This window comes from Pelobates fuscus, chromosome 2, assembly GCF_036172605.1.
Source record: "Pelobates fuscus isolate aPelFus1 chromosome 2, aPelFus1.pri, whole genome shotgun sequence".
NCBI classification, from domain to species: domain Eukaryota; kingdom Metazoa; phylum Chordata; class Amphibia; order Anura; family Pelobatidae; genus Pelobates; species Pelobates fuscus.
In genome coordinates this window covers 447860239-447881520 of record NC_086318.1, presented here as the reverse complement: position 1 = coordinate 447881520, position 21282 = coordinate 447860239, and the positions used below count along the sequence as shown (strand labels likewise).

The window sequence follows — 21282 nt, the reverse complement described above, 5'->3', positions numbered from 1 at the left end:
GCCGCCCTGCTAGTAGCTGAAGCCGATAAACTCACTCTGGGTCAAGAACTTTATGTACGAGTCCCACATGCAGTACAGACGTTGTTGGATTACAAAGGAAATCATTGGTTTAGTAACAGCCGTATGACCAAGTATCAAGCAATGTTGTGTGAAAACCCAAGAGTGCATTTAGAGACTGTAAACACCTTAAATCCAGCTACCCTTTTGCCACAACCTACTGAAAGTCAACATGATTGTTTGGAAGTAATGGATGAAGTATTTTCAAGTAGACCCGATCTTCGTGATTTTCCCATCCAGAACCCCGATGTTCAATATTACACCGACGGCAGTAGTTATGTGAAAGAAGGGATCCGCTATGCAGGATATGCAGTAACAACGATAGACAAGGTGATAGAAGCTCGGCCACTGGCAAAAGGAACATCAGCACAAAAGGCAGAATTGATAGCACTGACACGAGCGTTACAATTGGCTGAAGGTTTAAGAGTGAACATCTACACGGACTCCAAGTATGCGTTTTTAACCACTCATGCCCACGGAGCTTTGTATAAAGAAAGAGGACTATTGAATTCAGAAGGCAAAGAAATCAAGTATGCAGCTGAAATCCTACAACTATTGGAAGCAGTGTGGGAGCCGAAAGAAGTCGGTATTATACATTGTCGAGCGCATCTGAGAGGAGATGGTGATGTAACCAAAGGAAATCGGATGGCAGACAGTACAGCTAAGCGTGCCGCTGAATCGGGAAGACAGGAGTATGTGGGGCATATAGCTGCTCTTATACCAACTCCACTGTCTCAATGGACTCCAGTTTATACAGCTCAAGAAGAGGAGTGGTTAAAGACTGAACCTGGAAAGTATTTGGAGAACAAATGGTATCAGTTAGAAGATGGAAGAATAGTCATTCCAGCATCACTAGCGATAGAAATTGTCCAAAACTATCACAACGGGACACATTCTGGGAGAGACAGCACAGAAGAATCTCTCAGAAAACATTTCTACATACCAAGATTGTCCAACTTGACTCAGGCCATTGTACGAAGATGTGTAACGTGTGCTAAAAATAATGCAAGGCAAGGACCAGTAAAGCCACCAGGAGTCCAGTTTATGGGGGGACTCCCCATGTCCGAGTTACAAATTGACTATACAGTGATGCCTAAATCTGGTGGACATCGCTACCTGCTGGTGGTTGTGTGTACCTATTCAGGCTGGGTAGAAGCATGTCCTACTCGTACAGAGAAAGCAGGAGAAGTTGTGAGATTCCTGCTACGAGAAATAATACCCCGATATGGACTACCCTGCTCTATAGGATCGGACAATGGTCCAGCTATTGTTCATCAGTGCCTACAACAACTGACTCATATGCTTGGTATAAAGTGGAGGCTTCATACGGCATATAGACCCCAGAGTTCTAGTAAGGTAGTGAGAATGAATAGAACTATTAAGAATCAGTTGGCTAAAATGTGTCAGGAAACCCAACTTAAGTAAAACGTTCTCTTGCCCATAGCTCTATTGCGAATCCGCAGTACACCTACCAGAAGGAAGGGCCTCTCTCCTTTTGAAATCATGTATGGGCGACCACCTCCCGTACTTGGTAACTTAAGGGGGGATTTGAGTCAGTTGGGAGAAGGAATTACCCGGCAGCAGGTTGTAGAGTTGGGTAAGACTATGGAGGAGGTACAGAAATGGGTACAAGATAGATTACCTGTGAATATTTATCCCCCAGTTCATAGTTACCACCCAGGAGACCAAGTGTGGATTAAAGAGTGGAATAATGTACCGTTAGGGCCCAAGTGGAGAGGTCCTTATGTTGTTCTTTTGTCTACCCCTACAGCGATAAAAGTAGCCGAAGTGACTCCGCGGATACATCACTCCAGGGTTAAACCAGCAGCAGTCGATTCTTGGCAAGTTACAGCAGATCCAGAGAATCCCTGCAAGATCCGGTTAAAGCGCACGACTCAGTCGGAGTGACGAGGAACTTTGTGGATTACAAATTTTATTGTTTCAGAGATTTGGTAAGTGAGTGAGAAGGCCATAATAAAGCCTGTCCGCTCACCGACGTATAGTATATAAGCCAGGAAAAGTCTCGAAGGGACCCCTGTGAAGACGAGCAGAACTCCATTCCCTGCAGCCCTTACATCCTGGAAGCTGAGGTGCCTTCGCACGGACGAAGACTGAGGATGACGACGAAAGATGTGTTCTTAATAATGTTTTTATATGTGTATTTTTATATTCAGGAAGGTAGAGGTACCGACACTCCTAGCTGTGAGGTATGCATTAAGACTACAAGAACAGGTAACCATATTTCCCAAACCCTAATTTGGCATTCACAATACGAGTGTAAAGGAGATGTATCAAGATGTAGATACCTAAATATAGAATATAGTGTGTGCCATTTAGGAGTAGGAGAACCTAAGTGCTTCAGTCCAGAGTATCAACCCCGTACAATTTGGTTGACTCTCAGGAATGGAGATCCTCAGGGGACCCTAATTAATAAGACGGTATTAGAATCCGTACATTCTTCGGGTGTTCTGCTATTTGATGCGTGTAAGGCGATATCAAGTGGTAGAAAGCCGTGGAATGTATGTGGGGATCTTAGATGGGAGAGGACGTATGGGTCTAACGATAAATATATTTGTCCCAGTAGTAAAAATAAATATGTGAGTCCTAGATGCCCAAATAGAGATTATAACTTTTGCCCATATTGGTCTTGTGTGGGGTGGGCAACTTGGGGACAGACAGTAGACAAGGACATGATTGTGACTAAGTTGCCTACCAGCCCATATTGTAAGTCTATGGAATGAAATCCAGTCCATATACTTATAAATAACCCCGACAAGTTCTTAGACAAATATGGTAATTTATTTGGGTTTCAAATATATGGGACGGGTTTAGATCCTGGGACAGTATTGTTTATAGGGATAGAGACTGATACGGTATCCTCCCAGACTCATCAAGTATACCATTCCTTTTATGAAGAGATGAGCATAGATAATAAGATCCCCCATAATGCTAAAAACCTGTTTATTGATTTAGCCGAGAGTATTGCCGGTAGTCTTAATGTTACCAACTGCTATGTGTGTGGAGGTACTAACATGGGAGACCAATGGCCTTGGGAAGCAAAGGAGGTAATGTCCGGTTCTGAGGCAGTTGACCAATTAATATCTTCACAAGCCGATTATCATATGAGTGTTAGAGGTAAATATGAGTGGAAATTAAAGACCTCCATCATAGGTTATGTTTGCATAGCAAGGAAAGGAATGATGTATAATACTTCTGTAGGAGAATTAACTTGTCTAGGGCAAAAAGCTTATGATGATGATACGAAGAATACAACTTGGTGGTCGGCTTCAAATGTCTCAGAACCATCTAACCCGTTTGCTAGATACGCCAATTGGAGCCCCAACAAATTTGTACTGGATCTGTGGTAAGAAAGCCTATTCGGAGTTGCCACAGGACTGGGAAGGGGCATGTGTGTTGGGTATGCTCAAACCATCATTCTTCTTGTTACCTATTGAAACAGGTGAGACTTTAGGTGTTAAAGTGTATGATGTGAATCATAGGAAGAAAAGGGGACCCATAGAGATAGGCGCCTGGGAAGATAATGAATGGCCTCCCCAGCGTATTATAGATTACTATGGGCCAGCCACGTGGGCAGAGGATGGTACCTTTGGTTATAGAACCCCAATTTATATGCTCAACCGTATTATAAGATTACAGGCAGTGGTTGAGATTATTACTAACGAGACATCACAAGCGCTCAATCTTCTAGCGAAGCATAATACCAGGATGAGGACAGCAGTATACCAAAATAGATTAGCCTTGGATTACCTTTTGGCAGTAGAGGGAGGTGTATGTGGGAAGTTTCACCTGAGCAATTGCTGTCTTCAAATAGATGACGAAGGGCAAGCAATAGCTGAGCTTACTAGCCATATGGTTAAACTAGCGCATGTGCCTACTCAGGTATGGAAAGGGTACAATCCAAGCAGTTGGTTTGGTAGCTGGTATGAGTGGCTTGGAGGGCTTAAGGCAGTGGTAGGTGGAGTCCTACTGATTTTAATGTTGTGTCTACTCCTGCCGTGTCTTATACCCTTAGTAGTTAGGTCTGTGCAAAGCCTGATAGAAAATATAGCAGAGAGGAAGGCTGCTGCACAGATAATGGCAATTTATAAATATAAGGCTCTAGATCAGGGAGAACCAATGCAGGAAGATGAGTGTTGAAGATTCACATCATAAGATAAGTCTGGTCTGGTTCAAGGTAACTTGCGGTGTATGCAAACCAAGGTTAAGTGATGCCTCAAGTAATTGTGAAATATCAAGAGGCATCAAAGGGGGGAATGTGGTGGAATCTCGGTAAAAATAAATTTAGTAGGCCGAGATTACCACGTGGCATGTGTACGTGCATATGCTGACGTATCGATCAGTTGGCTGCACGAGGCAAGATACGATCAGTAGTGTACGGAGCATGTGCAAGAATACAGGATATAGTATTCCCCTCCTCCATTGTGCTGGACAAGCCATGCGGTCAAGCAGGAAGTTAATTCTTATTTGTATTGATTGGTCAAGAGAATGTGCGGGTGGAGCTTAATATGGCAGGAGTTATGTGCCTATATAAGGAGCCTGCACTATTGTCCGGGGCTCAGAACTTGCTGTATTTTGGTGACATTAGTCCCTCTGAGTCCCGATCGGTGATCCAATAAAGAATCTCTTCCTTCCTGAAGAAACCTGTGTCCATCTCTCTGTGCTTGGCTTCCGTCAGTTTCTCCGGTATCAAGATTACCTCCAGTTTATCTCCAACCACACACACTTAGAAGCAACACTTAGATGAAGCAACCAAGCTATATTAGCCAAGCTAATGACAATAACCCTTATATACTCCTAAAATCACTACCCACTAGGAATGTTTAACACCTGGGTAGGCCTCTGCTTATTTGCAAACAATAGCTAATTTAAACAGCAATCAAAAGCAAGTAGCTAACTAATCAAATCAAATGCCTTATAATTACCAACAGGAAATCAAACCTTGTGCAATCAGTAACCTTTTCCTACAGATGAATCTTACCTGTAACAGTAAAAAAGAAAACTCTTAGCACAAATCTTAGACAGTTGAAGCTTCTGTAAAACTCTCCAGAATATCTCCAACCACACACACAATTAGAAGCAACACTTAGATGAAGCAACCAAGCTATATACAGTCCCTGCTCTCTCTTAATACACTCCCTGCTCTCCAGGGGTCAAGTCCTGGGGAATAAAGTGTGGGAACTTACTCGAGTTCTACCCCCACCCCACCACCAAAAAAAACCCCAAACTTGTATGCATATATAAACGCATACACACACACACACACACACATACACTTACAGACACACACTGTGGCGAAACCGACCTCGCCACGTGTCCTTGGAGGGGGCTGCTTGCCCGCCTCTTGCCTTTGGACTATGGACCCGACTTTATGTGAATGTATTAACCCAGATAGCTATGCCATTGAGCCTATTCATATAATGAAAGACTATGGGAAATACTTTAGCTCCATGGCAATTGAACTGTGTGAATAGGATCTGAGCGCTATTCGGTAGTTTTGTGCGCTCAGATCCCAGCTATCTGGGGATATGTGAAATGTCTGTGTGTTATGTGTAAAAGGTGACTTTATGTATTTTAAAGTGTTTTACTGTCTTTGTGTCCCCATGTGCATAATGGAGTCTTGTCTGTGTCCTGGGAGGTAATTGGATTACTTCTCCATTGTCTCCAGGAGAGAGGGCTCTGTAAAACCGGTCTGAGCCGGAAAGCCATGCTGGCAGGGGGTTTTAAAAGATACTTTACTAACTTTTGAACCTCTGGTCATGCCATTTTTTTAATATGTTGTTCCCCTGAATGGATTGATTGTGGATATGTAATGTTTATGTGAATGTGATGTATGGTTTTAGAGTTATGAAAGTTGGTTAAAAAGTATGTTTTAAACTGTATGTATAATTGGATTACCTCCCAGGCTAAGGGGAGGGAATCTGTGGGATGTAACCATTGTGTGATTGGTGTAATGTAAATCCCTCCCTTGCATGGGAGAATCCTTTATAAAACAGTGTGTGAATAAATCTTGAGTTCCTGTTTTAACCCTCAAAGTGAAGTGTCGTCTCATTATTGGGGGAGGATTTATTGCATGCTGTTCCAGTTTGACTGCTAGGAGTGCAAACCTATTCGTATGGTTCCTATTCAACTGTCTACAGCATTCAGAGGCTTGAGAGGATTTATATGCTTCTCAGATTCGGTGATTGTGGTGTCTGCCAGAGTGCTTGGAGTCCTCAGGAAACGCTAGGAGCATCCTTTAACGGAGGTACCCAGTCGGGGTGCCAGGTGATTCGTTACACACACGTACACTCACAGACACACAAAAACACAGACACACAGACACACACACAAAGACACACACATACACACACACACAAATTCACAGATAGACACACACACACTCACGACACACACACACTCACAGACACACACACACACACACTCACAGACACATACACACACACTCCCAGACACACACACTCCCAGACACATACACACACACAGACACACACTCCCAGACACATACACGGACACACACACTCCCAGACACACACACACACACACACACTCCCAGACACATACACACACACACATACACACACACTCCCAGACACATACACACACACACATACACTCACAGACACACACACTCACAGACACACACACTCCCAGACACACACACACACACATACATACACTCCCAGACACACACTCCCAGACACACACACTTCCAGACACATACATACACACACACACACACACACACACACACACACTCACACTCCCAGACACATACACACACTCACAGACACACACACACAGACACACACACTCCCAGACACACTCACTCACATACACATACACTCTTTTAATATACTCCCTGCTCTCTCTGAATACAGCCCCTGCTCTCTCTGAATACACCCCCTGCTCTCTCTTAATATACTCCCTGCTCTTCCTTAATACACTCCCTGCTCTCTCTGAATACAGACCCTGCTCTCTCTGAATACAGACCCTGCTCTCTCTGAATGCAGACCCTGCTCTATCTGAATACAGACCCTGCTCTCTCTGAATACAGACCCTGCTCTCTCAGAATACACCCCCTGCTCTCTCAGAATACACCCCCTGCTCTCCCTTAATATACTCCCTGCTCTCTCTGAATACACCCTCTGGTCTCTCTGAATACAATCCCTGCTCTCTCGGAATACAGTCCCTGCTCTCTCTTAATACAGCCCCTGCTCTCTTAGAATACACCCCTGCTCTCCCTTAATATACTCCCTGCTCTCTCGGAATACAGTCCCTGCTCTCTCTGAATACACCCCCTGCTCTCTCTTAATACAGCCCCTGCTCTCTCAGAATACACCCCCTGCTCTCCCTTAATATACTCCCTGCTCTCTCTGAATACACCCTCTGCTCTCTCTGAATACAATCCCTGCTCTCTCGGAATACAGTTCCTGCTATCTCGGAATACAGCCCCATCTCTCTCGGAATACAGTCCCTGCTCTCTCGGAATACAGTCCCTGCTCTCTCTGAATACACCCCCTGCTCTCTCTTAATATACTCCCTGCTCTCTCGGAATACAGTCCCTGCTCTCTCTGAATACACCCCCTGCACTCTCTTAATATACTCCCTGCTCTCTCGGAATACAGTCCCTGCTCTCTCTGAATACACCCCCTGCTCTCTCTTAATACACCCCCTGCTCTCTCTGAATACAGACCCTGCTCTCTCAGAATACACCCCCTGCTCTCCCTTAATATAATCCCTGCTCTCTCTGAATACACCCTCTGCTCTCTCTGAATACAATCCCTGCTCTCTCTGAATCCAGTCCCTGCTCTCTGAATACACCCCATGCTCTCTCGGAATACAGTCCCTGCTCTCTTGGAATACAGTCCCTGCTCTCTCTGAATACAATCCCTGCTCTCTCTGAATACAGTCCCTGCTCTCTGAATACACCCCATGCTCTCTCGGAATACAGTCCCTGCTCTCTCGGAATACAGTCCCTGCTCTCTCGGAATACAGTCCCTGCTCTCTCGGAATACACCCCCTGCTCTCTCTTAATATACTCCCTGCTCTCTCGGAATACAGTCCCTGCTCTCTCAGAATACACCCCCTGCTCTCCCTTAATATAATCCCTGCTCTCTCTGAATACACCCTCTGCTCTCTCTGAATACAATCCCTGCTCTCTCTGAATCCAGTCCCTGCTCTCTGAATACACCCCATGCTCTCTCGGAATACAGTCCCTGCTCTCTTGGAATACAGTCCCTGCTCTCTCTGAATACAATCCCTGCTCTCTCTGAATACAGTCCCTGCTCTCTGAATACACCCCATGCTCTCTCGGAATACAGTCCCTGCTCTCTCGGAATACAGTCCCTGCTCTCTCGGAATACAGTCCCTGCTCTCTCGGAATACACCCCCTGCTCTCTCTTAATATACTCCCTGCTCTCTCGGAATACAGTCCCTGCTCTCTCTGAATACACCCCCTGCACTCTTTTAATATACTCCCTGCTCTCTCGGAATACAGTCCCTGCTCTCTCTGAATACACCCCCTGCTCTCTCTTAATATACTCCCTGCTCTCTCTGAATACAGTCCCTGCTCTCTCTCTCATGCTTGCATTGAGTACATTCTTTATTCTCTCTGAATGAATTCTACATAACTCAGACTATAACTGCACCCACACTGCCAGAATTCCCAACCTTCCATTATTTTCAAACCTCAGGAGAGATCTTAAGCTGAAAATCTTGTTTTCCATTCATTTTTGCACACGTGGACAGGTATCTGTGAGCAGTCACGAAGTCCTGCTTAGTGAGCAGCCAGCGAGCCGACTCAGGGACCCACCTGTATTAGTTAAAAAAAAAAAACACTTATTACTGCAAAGGCCACTGATATCTCTGTCCATTGTGTCTGTTTGTATGTCCACTCTGCCTGTCAGTCTGCCCCATGTCTGTTTGTACCTTGTGTATGTCTGCGTTCTGCATCTTAAGATTCAGCACACTCACTCAGTCACCAAACACCAGTTTCACAGATTGTATTAGTTTTTTTTTTTTTTAAAAACACCTAATCTAGGCAAAAAATAATGGGGGTTTAGTTACATTATATGATCATACATTGCATAAGCCTGCCACAAAAAGTTAATGTACCTCATTCTAGATCCTGAGGAGGCAGACGGAAAGCTAGCCAGATAAGAGACATGTGTGGGTGTGGGGAAGTGTAGGTGTATTATGGGAGGAGAGGTAAAAGAGGGGAAGAAGGGGCTGGACTATATATATATAGGCGGGCATTTGGCCTTTTTACTTCAGCCATCTTAGAACAACGGCTTGGTAACAGCTTCCTGCTTGTCATTCCTATTACTTGCTGTTTCCAGTTCTTTGTATGGCCAGGGCATGGACATTGACTCAGTCCTTGCTGCTCTCAGGGCTGAGGCCCTCGTGGATGGTGATCGGCACCTGCAGGCTCAGATGGAGCTTATTTTAGTCCATCTCGAGAGGACTGGGCTAAGCAGGAGCCCTGTTTCGGGCTCTCGGGTCGGCCGCCGTGGGACGGCTCCCCACTGTATTCCAGCCTCCCCAGCTCCCACGCTCACCAAGGCCGGGCGCCTTGCGGCAGTGAGTACTACTGTGGGGCAGAGCAGGACCCCAGAGTTGGGCTCCTGGGAACGTACCAATCCAGCCACTGCCACTGGATAGCCAGATACCGGCAGGCTGGGTGGGGTTGGGGGCAGGGCATGGATCCTGTATGGATTAAGTAACTCTGACAGCACCCCCCCATCCCACCTGCCTCCCCTTCTGTCTCCCCTGGGCCTGTCTCTCAGCTGCTTACCGCTGACACCTCCAGGGCTTGGCCTTCCAATGCTGGGGTGGGTTGGGATCTCACTTACCTCTGCTGTCTTCACAGGTACCTCCTGAGCAGCTGCTCCTCTGGTCTTCAACTACAGTGACTGGTAGGTCAATCCTGCAGCTTCGGTTCCCATGGATACGCTTCAGCTTCACTGCTGGTGGTCACCGAACAGCCTGTGACTGCAGTGTCGGCCTCCGGCGGCAAGGTTGCCCAGGCTGCCCATGGAGCGGCATACATGTTGGTCTGGCACACTGGGCCTGCACTTGAAGCCGGAAGTAAGGGAAAAGATTTGGAAGGGGGAGTTTGTGGAAGTGTTTTCCCTCCTCCCCCTGGAGGACCTGCCCCCAACGGAGAAGGATGCTAAGGAGTCAGAAAAAGACAAGGAGCGTTTCCGTTTTAGGAAAATCACGAAGAGTTTCAGGAATTGGATTAGGGCTTTTTCCATTTTGGCCAGTGTGATTGGAGAAAAGGCACCAGAGAAATGCCCCTCCCTCTTTTGCTACCAAGATATTATTTGGAACGCGTGCCTGGTATATGGGGGACTGGGATGGTGGTGGTATTGGTGGTGGTATGACGAGCAGTTCCGCCAGCGTTTGGCGGATCGCCTGTCCACAGGGTGGAACCAAATGGACATTGAGCTCTGGCTGGCGATAATGACTCGCCTGGCTTCCCACCAAGGGGGCCTCTTGTCCTTTCTCTGGGCTGCTGGCGCGGGGGCTTGATCAGTGCAGGGTAGCATTGCTGCTGGAGGGTTTCAGTAAGGGGTTCTGGATCCCTCAAGGGGACAGGGTAGCGTTTTCTTCTTGTCGAACCTTTGATCAGTGGGGGATCACCTTCTTCACTCCATCATTTATTACCTTGACGGTTTTTTGTGCGTCAGTCCTGCCCATTCTCCGGTGTGCGCTCTGCTCCTTCAGTCGGTAGCTGCACAAAGTACATTAAATGTCACCCTGCACTCAGGGTGAGGGGTAATTTAGCAAGCACCCTTCACCAGTTACAAGATGGACTGTGTCATTTTCTCTCTGTCTGTTTGAGCTGTGTCTGTCTGTCTGTCTGTCTGTCTGTTTGAGCCTGGAGTGCGTCTGTCCCTCCTCTCACTTTGAATCAGTTATATGTATTAGTGCTTTGGTGGAGATAAAAGTCTGGCATTGAACCAGTTACCTCTTGACAGATTTATACACTCACCACCATGTGGCGATAGCGAGCAGACAGGGGGAGGTTACTGCAAGGAGAAGCCATCTCCAGTCTCTGATGAGATAGGCCAGCAGAGCCAGCAGCATGTAGCCAGCAGTCCATGAAAGGCTGCTAATTGTCCCACAGAAGGTGCGGTGGGACACATCTGTCCACTCCAGAGCTTTCATAATAGAAGAACAAACAGGAAGCTGAGTAATTAACATTATTATTATTTACCACTATTATTCACAGCATTTTATTTTTACAGAACGTCAATATATTCTTAAGAAAGCAATACAAAGCATTATTATTCTAAGATAATTATTGTATTATGAATAATATTTTGTGGAAGGAGCTGGGGGAGCAATAAACTCGGATAATAGTGTAGAAAGGGCTGCGACTGCCCAGGAGCTGAGTTATACTGAAAGAGGACACAGCACTCAGCACGCCAAACCATAAAAAAATAACACACTGACTTCAACCCTAAACCCCTGATCCCAACCCTATCAGTAACTCCAGAGCTAGACTCCTGATCCTAATTGTCACGATTAGCACCGTGGTTGAGGTTGCCCCAGAAGTGCCCAACAGGGGATTTGAACTGTGGTCCATCTGTTTCCTAAGAAAAACAAGTTACCTGCGCTCTCTCCTTAATCCCTATGTATTTTTAAACAAATGGAGGTTTTTTAGTTACCTCTGTAGCGGAGCTGCAATAGTAAAATCCACGATCTCCGCTGGTACAGTAGGTAATCCACAGTCAGCGCCGAAAAGTAAGGCAATATCCCAAATCCCCCAGTAAGCGGACGAAACACAGTTCTGGGAGTCAACTGAGGTCTTTATTCACAGCTTCCAGTATTTATGCAAGTCCCCATGCAAGGGGTTTCCTTACTGACATGGCAGGGGTAATACAGTAGGGGACTACATGGGGGACTTAACATTTGGAGCATTTCTCCCATCAGGCACTGCTGCACGAGAGGGACACTCCCACTGAGCCGGAATATGACGCAACAGCGCGCAAGGGAGCAGAGCGGTGAGATTAGAGCTCCCTCGCCGCGTCTGATCTCAGCACTACCGCACGCCGCGCCGGGGGCCGAGATGGTGGCCGGCAGGAGGGAGAGCTTCCCTCCTGCCGGTCACTGAAATCTTGCGCCCCCAGAGCCCGTGCGCCCTAAGGCGGCCACCTGTGCCGCCTTATGGACGCGCCGGCCCTGAGCAGAAGTAATCTTTTAAAGTTTATCTTCTGCTTGTCCTTGCCTGTCCTGCGATTCGGAGCACTTTACCCCGTGCACAGACTTACAGCCCAGGTGGCTTCTTATCTGGTCACCTTGGTCTGTGTTTATTTGCAAGGGTGAGGGTAATACTCTGCACATCGGACTCCACATCAGGTAAGATCCTGACACTAATCCTATCAGTAACTCCAGGCCTAAACCGATGATCCTCACCCTATCAGTAACTCCAGACCTAAACCCCTGATCCTAACCCTATCAGTAACTCCAGGCCTAAACCCCTGAACTTAACCCTACCAGTAACTCCAGACCTAAACCTATAATCCTAAAACTATCAGTAACTCCAGACCTAAACCTATAATCCTAACCCTATCAGTAACTCCAGACCTAAACCTATAATCCTAGCCCTATCAGTAACTCCAGACCTAAACCTATAATCCTAACCATATCAGTAACTCCAGACCTAAACCTATAATCCTAACCCTATCAGTAACTCCAGACTTAAACCCCTGAACTAAACCCTATCTAAAACTTCACTCTTAGCAAAACCTCCCAACACGAAGAATTGGAAGCAGATTGTGTACCAGGCAACAGAATATTGGATTTGTGAGGGGTTAGGGGTGCCTGAAAACGCTCAGCCAATGGACACTTGAGATGCATGTGACGGATCACCCTGTCCCTGGATTATAATTACTTAGTTTTATTCTCCTATGTGTTCTGGACATTGCATTCCCCTTCGTTTTATTATTTCATTCACCTACCGAACAAACTCTCGATCTACTACACAACCTGTATGCGGAGTGTGTCACTCATTAACCTCTGTCACTTCATTAACACTCCTAAACCGCAAATGTTCTAAGTGGTCGCCATTCGGCATGGATGGCGGTGGCCATCTTTAGTCGCGAACACATAGAGCAGTGTTAGGCCATCGAGTGCATGGTGTCAGGGTACCTGAAGTCTCTACCTCGGAGGAGGTTGGACTTTCTGGCGGCCGTCCTCTCAGGGGGACTGATTCACCCAATCCTCACAGCTCTCATAACCGTTTACACGCCGGCCGCGATAGCCCCGCTTCCTTTTATGACGCGGCGCTCAGGAGCCGACGTCATGACGGCAATCACGTCCCGACCTGTCAATCTAGTTCCGAACAACGAATCAGGGCTCGGCAGGGGCAGAGTCATCAATCAAAGAGCTAGGTATAAAATAGGGATGTGTGTAATGGTTCATTGCCCTGTCGTGGTTCTAGCTTGTCTGGTCACTCAGTGCTCTTATTACTATTGTCTCTTTGGTTCTGTCTCGGCTTGTACTTTTGTTCCTGCTTATCTCTCGTGTCCTTTGACCTCGGCTCGTCTCTCGCTTACCTGTTCTCTCGTTCCCTCGACCTCGGCTTGTCTCTGACCATTCTTTGCTTTCTCCTTACGTTAGTCCGGCCATTCTAAGGTCCGGTATACGTACCTAGCTCCTGTTTGTATTCTGCGTGTTGGATCCCTGTCCTGATCCTGACATTACGACAGGGCCAATGGATCCTGCAGGTACAAATGCTCAGATTGGTTCCCCTGACTCGAGATTTGAAGCCATGGACCATAGAATGGACCAGATGGCTCTGGCGCTGCAAGCATTACTATCCCATCCTAGTAATCAATCAGAAGAGATGCGTACACCACCCATCTCTCTTGTTAATACAGGCCTAGAGGTAGCCACAGTGGGAGCCTCTTCCCGTGTTACTTCCCCGTTACGCTATGGCGGTTCTCCGGATACCTGTCGAGGTTTCCTAAACCAGATAGGGATTCATTTTGAATTACAACCCCGCGCCTACTCTACAGACAGGGCGAAGGTTGGATTCATAATCTCGTTACTCATTGACAAAGCTCTTAGATGGGCTAACCCTCTGTGGGAAAATGATAATCCAGTAGTCTATAATTATAATGCATTTGTCACTACTTTTAGGAGGACTTTTGACCCTCCAGGAAGAAAGGCCAGTGCAGCTAGACTACTATTACGTCTTAGACAGCATAGCCTAACCCTTGTGGATTATGCGTTAGAGTTCAGATCCTTGGCGGCAGAGGTCAAGTGGAATGAACAGGCCTATATGGACGTATTTCTGAACGGATTATCAGATGAGATCTTAGACGAGGTTGCCACAAGAGATCTTCCTGAAAATTTGGAAGAATTAATTTCATTTATTTCTCGAATAGATGAACGCATGAGACAGAGGCAGAACACTCGAGATAGAACTCACAGACCTTCCTTAAGACTAGCTCCCGCATTTCAGAATTCTGAATCTACAACTCTAGCTCTCCCAGAACCTATGCAAATAGGTAACACTCGTCTCTCAGAAAGTGAAAGACAATACAGGAGAAGGGAGGGTCTGTGTATGTATTGTGGAGTAAGAGGTCACCTACGCCTAAATTGCCCTAACCGTCCGGGAAACGCTCGCACCTAAGTTTCTCAAGAGGACAGGCCTTGGGTGTTTCTATCTTGTCCTCTACATATGATTACAAGGATCATAGGCTTCTGTTACCTGTTTCTTTAGCTTGGGAAAAGGGAGTACTTAATGCTATGGCATTAATAGATTCCGGAGCAGCTGAAAGCTTTATTGACCAAGCCTTTGTCACGAACCACTCTATCCCATCTCAGCTAAGGGATACACCCTTGGCCGTTGAGGCCATAGATGGTAGACCATTATCAGACCCTGTTATTTTTCGTGAGACTATACCAGTTAAGTTAACCATTGGTATTTTACACGAGGAGGGTATATCTCTCATGCTTATCTCATCTCCTTCAGTTCCAATAGTCTTGGGGTACCCCTGGCTTAAGAAGCATAACCCTATTATTGATTGGGAACAAGGTGAGATAGTCTCCTGGGGTCAGGGTTGCCAGAGAGGTTGTTTACAGAAAATCTCACCGGTTTGCGTAGTTGACACACCAAGTAACTCTAACCAGCCCACAGATTTACGGATACCATCTCAGTACCTGGATTTAAAGGCAGTCTTTGATAAAAAAGAGGGCTGATACTTTACCCCCACACAGGTCCTTTGACTGTAAGATTAGACTCCTGCCTGGTACTATGCCTCCAAGGGGTACTGTATATCCTCTATCCACTAAGGAGAACTTAGTCTTAGAGGAATACATACGGGAGAACCTAGACAAGGGATTTATTAGGAGATCCTCTTCTCCAGCCGGGGCCGGTTTCTTTTTTGTAGATAAGAAAGACGGCACTCTACGGCCTTGCATTGATTATCGGGGCTTGAATAAGATAACGATCAGAAATGCTTATCCTATTCCCTTGATTACTGAGCTATGTGATCGCCTGAAAGGCTCCAAGATTTTTACTAAGTTAGATCTGAGGGGAGCTTATAACTTAGTGAGAATCCAGCAGGGTGACGAATGGAAGACGGCTTTCAATACCCGCTATGGTCACTATGAGTATACGGTAATGCCCTTCGGCCTTTGCAATGCTCCTGCTGTATTCCAGGACCTAATTAATGAGGTTCTTAGGGAATTTCAACATGAATGTGTTATAGTCTATTTGGATGATATACTAATACACTCTAGAGAGCCTGAGACTCACCACAAACAAGTCAGAAGGGTATTGCGTAAGCTTCTACAACATGGTTTGTACTGCAAATTGAGAAGTGTAGCTTTGACCAATCTCAGATAAACTTTTTTGGTTACGTTATTTCTGGAGACGGGTTTAGGATGGACCCGGTTAAACTCCAATCAATTTTGGATTGGCCATTGCCCAAGGGACTCAAGGCCATTCAGAGGTTTATTGGATTCTCCAATTATTATAGGCGCTTCATTAAGGGGTACTCTTCTATTATTGCTCCTATTACCAATATGACTAGACAGGGTGCTGATACCAAGACCTGGTCTTCTGAGGCGCTTGTTGCTTTCAGTACACTCAAGGAACAGTTTGCCTCAGCACCAATATTAGTTCATCCTGACACCTCCTTGCCTTTTTTACTCGAGGTAGACGCCTCAGAGACGGGTATAGGCGCTATCTTGTCCCAAAGGCTAGGTTTGAATAAACCGCTGCACCCATGTGTTTTTTTTTTCCAAGAAATTGTCTGGGCCTGAAAGCAGATATGATATTGGTGACAGGGAACTATTAGCAGTCATTATGGCTTTAAAGGAATGGAGACATTTGTTGGAAGGGACTTTACACCCGGTTACTATTTTGACGGATCACAAGAATTTGTCCTATATAGGGGAAGCCAAGCGCTTGTCCGCCAGGCAGGCTCGTTGGTCTTTGTTCCTTACTCATTTCAACTACGTGCTCACTTATAGACCTGGTTCTAAGAACTCTAAGGCTGATGCATTGTCCCGCCAACATGAACCTTCTACTATGTCTGATATGGTTTTTTCTTCTGTAGTTCCCAAGTGTAATATTGTTGCCAACACAAGCATCAAGATTCACTCCCCGTTGCTTGCTGAGATCAAGAAAGTACAGCATCTGGCTCCCAGACTTGTTCCTGGGGATCGGTACTTCGTTCCTCCTGAACTCCAACTGGAACTGTTGCAGTGTTTTCATAACAGTAAATTTGCCGGACACCCTGGCATACGCAAGTCGTGTTCTCTGATTTCTAAAGATTTCTGGTGGCCTTCGTTACGTAAGGATGTTAAGGACTTCGTTGGGGCATGTGAGGTCTGTATGAGGACTAAACAACCTCATACGCTTCCATGTGGGCTTTTGCACCCCCTAGAAATTCCCGAGAAACCATGGTCTTGTTTGGCTATAGACTTCATTGTCGATTTGCCTGTTTCTAAAAAACATAATGTTATCCTCACGGTGATTGACAGGTTTACTAAAATGGCTCATTTTGTACCCCTGCCTAAATTGCCCTCTTCTCCCGAATTGGCTGAGATTTTCGCGAGGGAGATTTTTCGTTTACATGGTATTCCTTCTGAAATTGTTTCTGATAGAGGGTCCCAATTTGTTTCCCGGTTTTGGAGGTCCTTCTGTTCTCAATTGGGCATCAAATTTAATTTTTCTTCTGCCTATCATCCCCAGTCCAACGGAGCTGCCGAATGCACCAACCAAAAGGTTGAACAATTTTTGCGTTGTTTTGTTTCTGAACACCAGGACGATTGGGTCGGTCTGATTCCTTGGGCGGAGTTTGCGCACAACAATCTCGTTTGCGATTCTACTCGTTCTAGCCCCTTCTTCATGAATTATGGCTTTCATCCTTCCGTTCTTCCGTCGGTTTCCCCTTCCCAAGGGATACCGTCGGTTGATGTTCATGTTGCCAATCTGAGGAAGTTGTGGGATCAGACTCGACGTATTCTTCTTCATAATTCCACGGTGTCCAAACGACACGCTGACAAACGCAGACGGGTGGCTCCGTTTTTTCCCCCGGGTGATAGGGTATGGCTGAGTTCCAGAAACATCCGCTTGAAGGTTCCCTCCATGAAATTTGCTCCTCGTTACATAGGTCCTTACAGGGTTTCGACTCGTATTAACCCGGTTGCGTATCGTCTGGCTCTTCCGCCTGCCCTGCGCATCCCGAATTCCTTTCATGTTTCCTTATTGAAACCTTTGGTTTGTAACAGATTTTCCTCCGCTGTGTCCTCCCCTCGTTCTGTCCAGGTTGAGGGTCAGGAGGAGTATGAAGTCAAGTCCATTCTCGATTCTCGGGTTTCTCGGGGGAGGGTGCAATATCTTGTTGACTGGAAAGGTTATGGTCCTGAGGAAAGGTCTTGGGTGGTCCGGGAAGATGTGCATGCCCCTCGTCTCCTCAGGGCATTTCATGCTCGTTTTCCGTCTCGCCCCGGTTCCTTCCGCCCGGTGGGCGTTTCTGAGAGGGGCGGTACTGTCAGGGTACCTGAAGTCTCTACCTCGGAGGAGGTTGGACTTTCTGGCGGCCGTCCTCTCAGGGGGACTGATTCACCCAATCCTCACAGCTCTCATAACCGTTTACACGCCGGCCGCGATAGCCCTGCTTCCTTTTATGACGCGGCGCTCAGGAGCCGACGCCGACCTGTCAATCTAGTTCCGAACAACGAATCAGGGCTCGGCAGGGGCAGAGTCATCAATCAAAGAGCTAGGTATAAAATAGGGATGTGTGTAATGGTTCATTGCCCTGTCGTGGTTCTAGCTTGTCTGGTCACTCAGTGCTCTTATTACTATTGTCTCTTTGGTTCTGTCTCGGCTTGTACTTTCGTTCCTGCTTATCTCTCGTGTCCTTTGACCTCGGCTCGTCTCTCGCTTACCTGTTCTCTCGTTCCCTCGACCTCGGCTTGTCTCTGACCATTCTTTGCTTTCTCCTTACGTTAGTCCGGCCATTCTAAGGTCCGGTATACGTACCTAGCTCCTGTTTGTATTCTGCGTGTTGGATCCCTGTCCCGATCCTGACACATGGAACTAAAATCGGACACTCGACAGCACGAACACAGCTAGAACTTTCAGTTCCCTTGAAGTTCGGTAAAACTTGTGGGAATGGAAAGGCGTTCGGTGGGAGCAAGCTCTCAAACGAGGGACATAGACTGAGCGTACCCACGAACTGCTACATTCGGTACTTTTAATATATTTTGTACTCCCGAAAAAGACTGACCGCACAGCCTGATTTCATGGAACTCTTTTGGACAGGAGCCTTGTGTGCAGTCGGTCAAATTATGACTTGCATGGAAATCCCGAACCCCAGAACCGATCTGGAGGATTTTTGAATATGTTGGTCACCCAGATTGGGGCTTTCAGGGGACATGACTTTTGTGGGGTTTCCATGTGGTTTGGGGGTTCTTTCAGGTTACTGTTAAAATGTATGTTTTATGTGCCTGGAGATAATTGAGTTTAGTACAGTTCCTGGCTCAATTATCTCTCAGGTACAGGGGAGGTATTACCCTGTTGTGTGTGTGTGTGTGTCATTGACCTGGGAGACAATGTAAGTACGTGTATGTTTTATTGTAGTCTCCTCTCAGGTCCAGTCGGGAATGCCTCTGCAATATGTAACAGGAAACACCTTGCATGGGGACTGACATAAAAGGCCGTGTGTGGCCCCATTAAAACAGTTGTCCCACAGCATAGAGCCTCGTCTCATGTTTGTGGGAGAAAGCTATAACAGCTGTCTCCCTACTGCTCGGAGTGCTATATCACTAGCTCTTGTAAGAACTGTTCCGCCTCTGCATTACAGCATCCCTCACACTAGGGGGAAAAGAAAATCTCTGGCGACGAAACCCCTCTTCCCATCGGGGTGGCCACCACAATGCATCTATGGCCTTGCTGGGGTTTGCTGTATGTACTTACTATACATGTAAAGGTTATATGCTGCCTGTATAAGACTGGCCACTTTTATCTAGTCTATATCCTGAACAGTAATGCATACACTGGGTACATTTTAAGCCAAGGAGTGCCATGTTGTTTTAGATCAGAGTTTGAGTTGCCTTAGCCTAGTTACAAAATGTAAACCATGTATCTGATTCAGAGACTTTGTGCCACTTCATATATTACAACAACTGACAGGTTAAAGGGACACTATAGTGTCAGGAAAACCGCTTGGTTTTCCTGACACTATAGTACCCTGAGGGTGCCCCCACCCTCAGGGTCCCCCTCCCGTGGCGCTGAAGGGGTTAAAATCCCTTCAGCTACTCACCCTTTTCCCCCACCGGGCTCCTTTACCTCTCCTCCCCCGCCGATGTCAGCATCCTTGTCTGACATCACCGGCGCCGAATGCGCATGCGCGACACTGATGCGCGCGCATTCAAAGTGTCTGTAGGAAAGCAGCCACTAGAGGCTGGCTTAACCCCAGATGTAAACATAGCAGTTTCTCAGAAACTGCTATGTTTACATCAGGCAGGGTTAACCCTAGAGGGACCTGGCACCCAGACCACTTCATTGAGCTGAATTGGTCTGGGTGATTATAGTGTCTGTGACGAGACCAATCTCGCCACATTGCATTGGAGGAGCCTGGTCGCCCGCCTGCTGCCTTTGGATTATGGACTGACAGCTAAAGGGTTAATTTTACTGTGCAGAAGGATTTATTTCTCCCTTTCTGCACAGCCGTTTGGTAGATTCTATCTACCGAACAAACAGCTTCTTTTCAGCCTCCCCAGAGCCGTGGGAAGCCGGCCGGCGCTGTTAATGGGCCACCCAGAAGCTGGAGTGCGCCCTCCATTTACCTCCCTGAAGCCGCGGTTAACCGCGGCTTAACAAGCGTGTGCCGGCAATTGACCACCCAGTAGCTGCGGTTAACCGCAGCTTAGTTGATTGTTACTGGGTGGTCGCGGTTACACTTAGCCGCCACACGATGGCGGTGTTCTGGAGCTCCCCGGGCAGCCAGTGCTTTTCTGCCCGGCTTTCATGCACCAAACCCGGACACTTTTACGTGCAGGCACCGCTGAACCTCCAGCCCCTGGTTCTAATTCGTACGGATTTAACGAATGCATGTAAATCGGTATTTTAAGTTGGAGGAATGTTTTAACCCAGATAGCCATGTCATGGAGCCTGTTCGTGTAATTAAAGACTTTGGCTCCATGGCAATTGAACTGTATTCGTGTGGTCTGAGTGCCATTCACCTAATAATGCGCACTCAGACCTGAGCTATCTGGGGATATGTTAAATGCCTGTGTGTTATATGTAAAATGTAACTTTATGTATTTTATGGTGTTTCACTGTCTTTGTGTCTCCACGTGCATAATGGCGATTTGCCTTTGTCCAGGGAGATAATTGAATTACTTCTCAAATTATCTCCAGGGCAGAGGGGAGGAAGCCAGGATGCATTGTGGGGATGTTTTACTTCTGTATGTCCTGAAATGCTACATGTCTGTCTTTTGTTACAGTCTTCCATCTGGTCCCCTAGGGGAGTGTCCACCAGGTGGGGAGACCTGCATAAATACAGGGGCAGGTAGCCCTCAATAAACAGACCACTGCTTGACCCTCAACACGGAACCTTGTCTCGTTCTTGGGGGGATTCACTGTATGCTGATAGGGACTGACTGCCAGGAGTGTAAGCCGCTTGGGAGCTTTTCCTGTTCGTCTGCTAGCAGCTATTCGTGAGGTTCCAG

The 21282-nt window shown here is 46.7% G+C and overlaps 1 protein-coding gene across 3 annotated transcripts in view; it reads right to left on the bottom strand.

The window, feature by feature from the left end:
* LOC134587634 (solute carrier family 22 member 7-like) overlaps positions 1-21282 on the bottom strand; it is a 134538-nt gene that overhangs the window by 70788 nt on the left and 42468 nt on the right. For all 3 annotated transcript variants that reach the window (XM_063444165.1, XM_063444166.1, XM_063444167.1), the window contains 2 exons: positions 11075-11243; positions 8767-8890 (listed from right to left, as the gene is read on the bottom strand). In XM_063444165.1, the coding sequence (XP_063300235.1) occupies positions 8767-8890; positions 11075-11243 (293 nt within the window). The remainder of the gene's footprint in view (positions 1-8766; positions 8891-11074; positions 11244-21282) is intronic.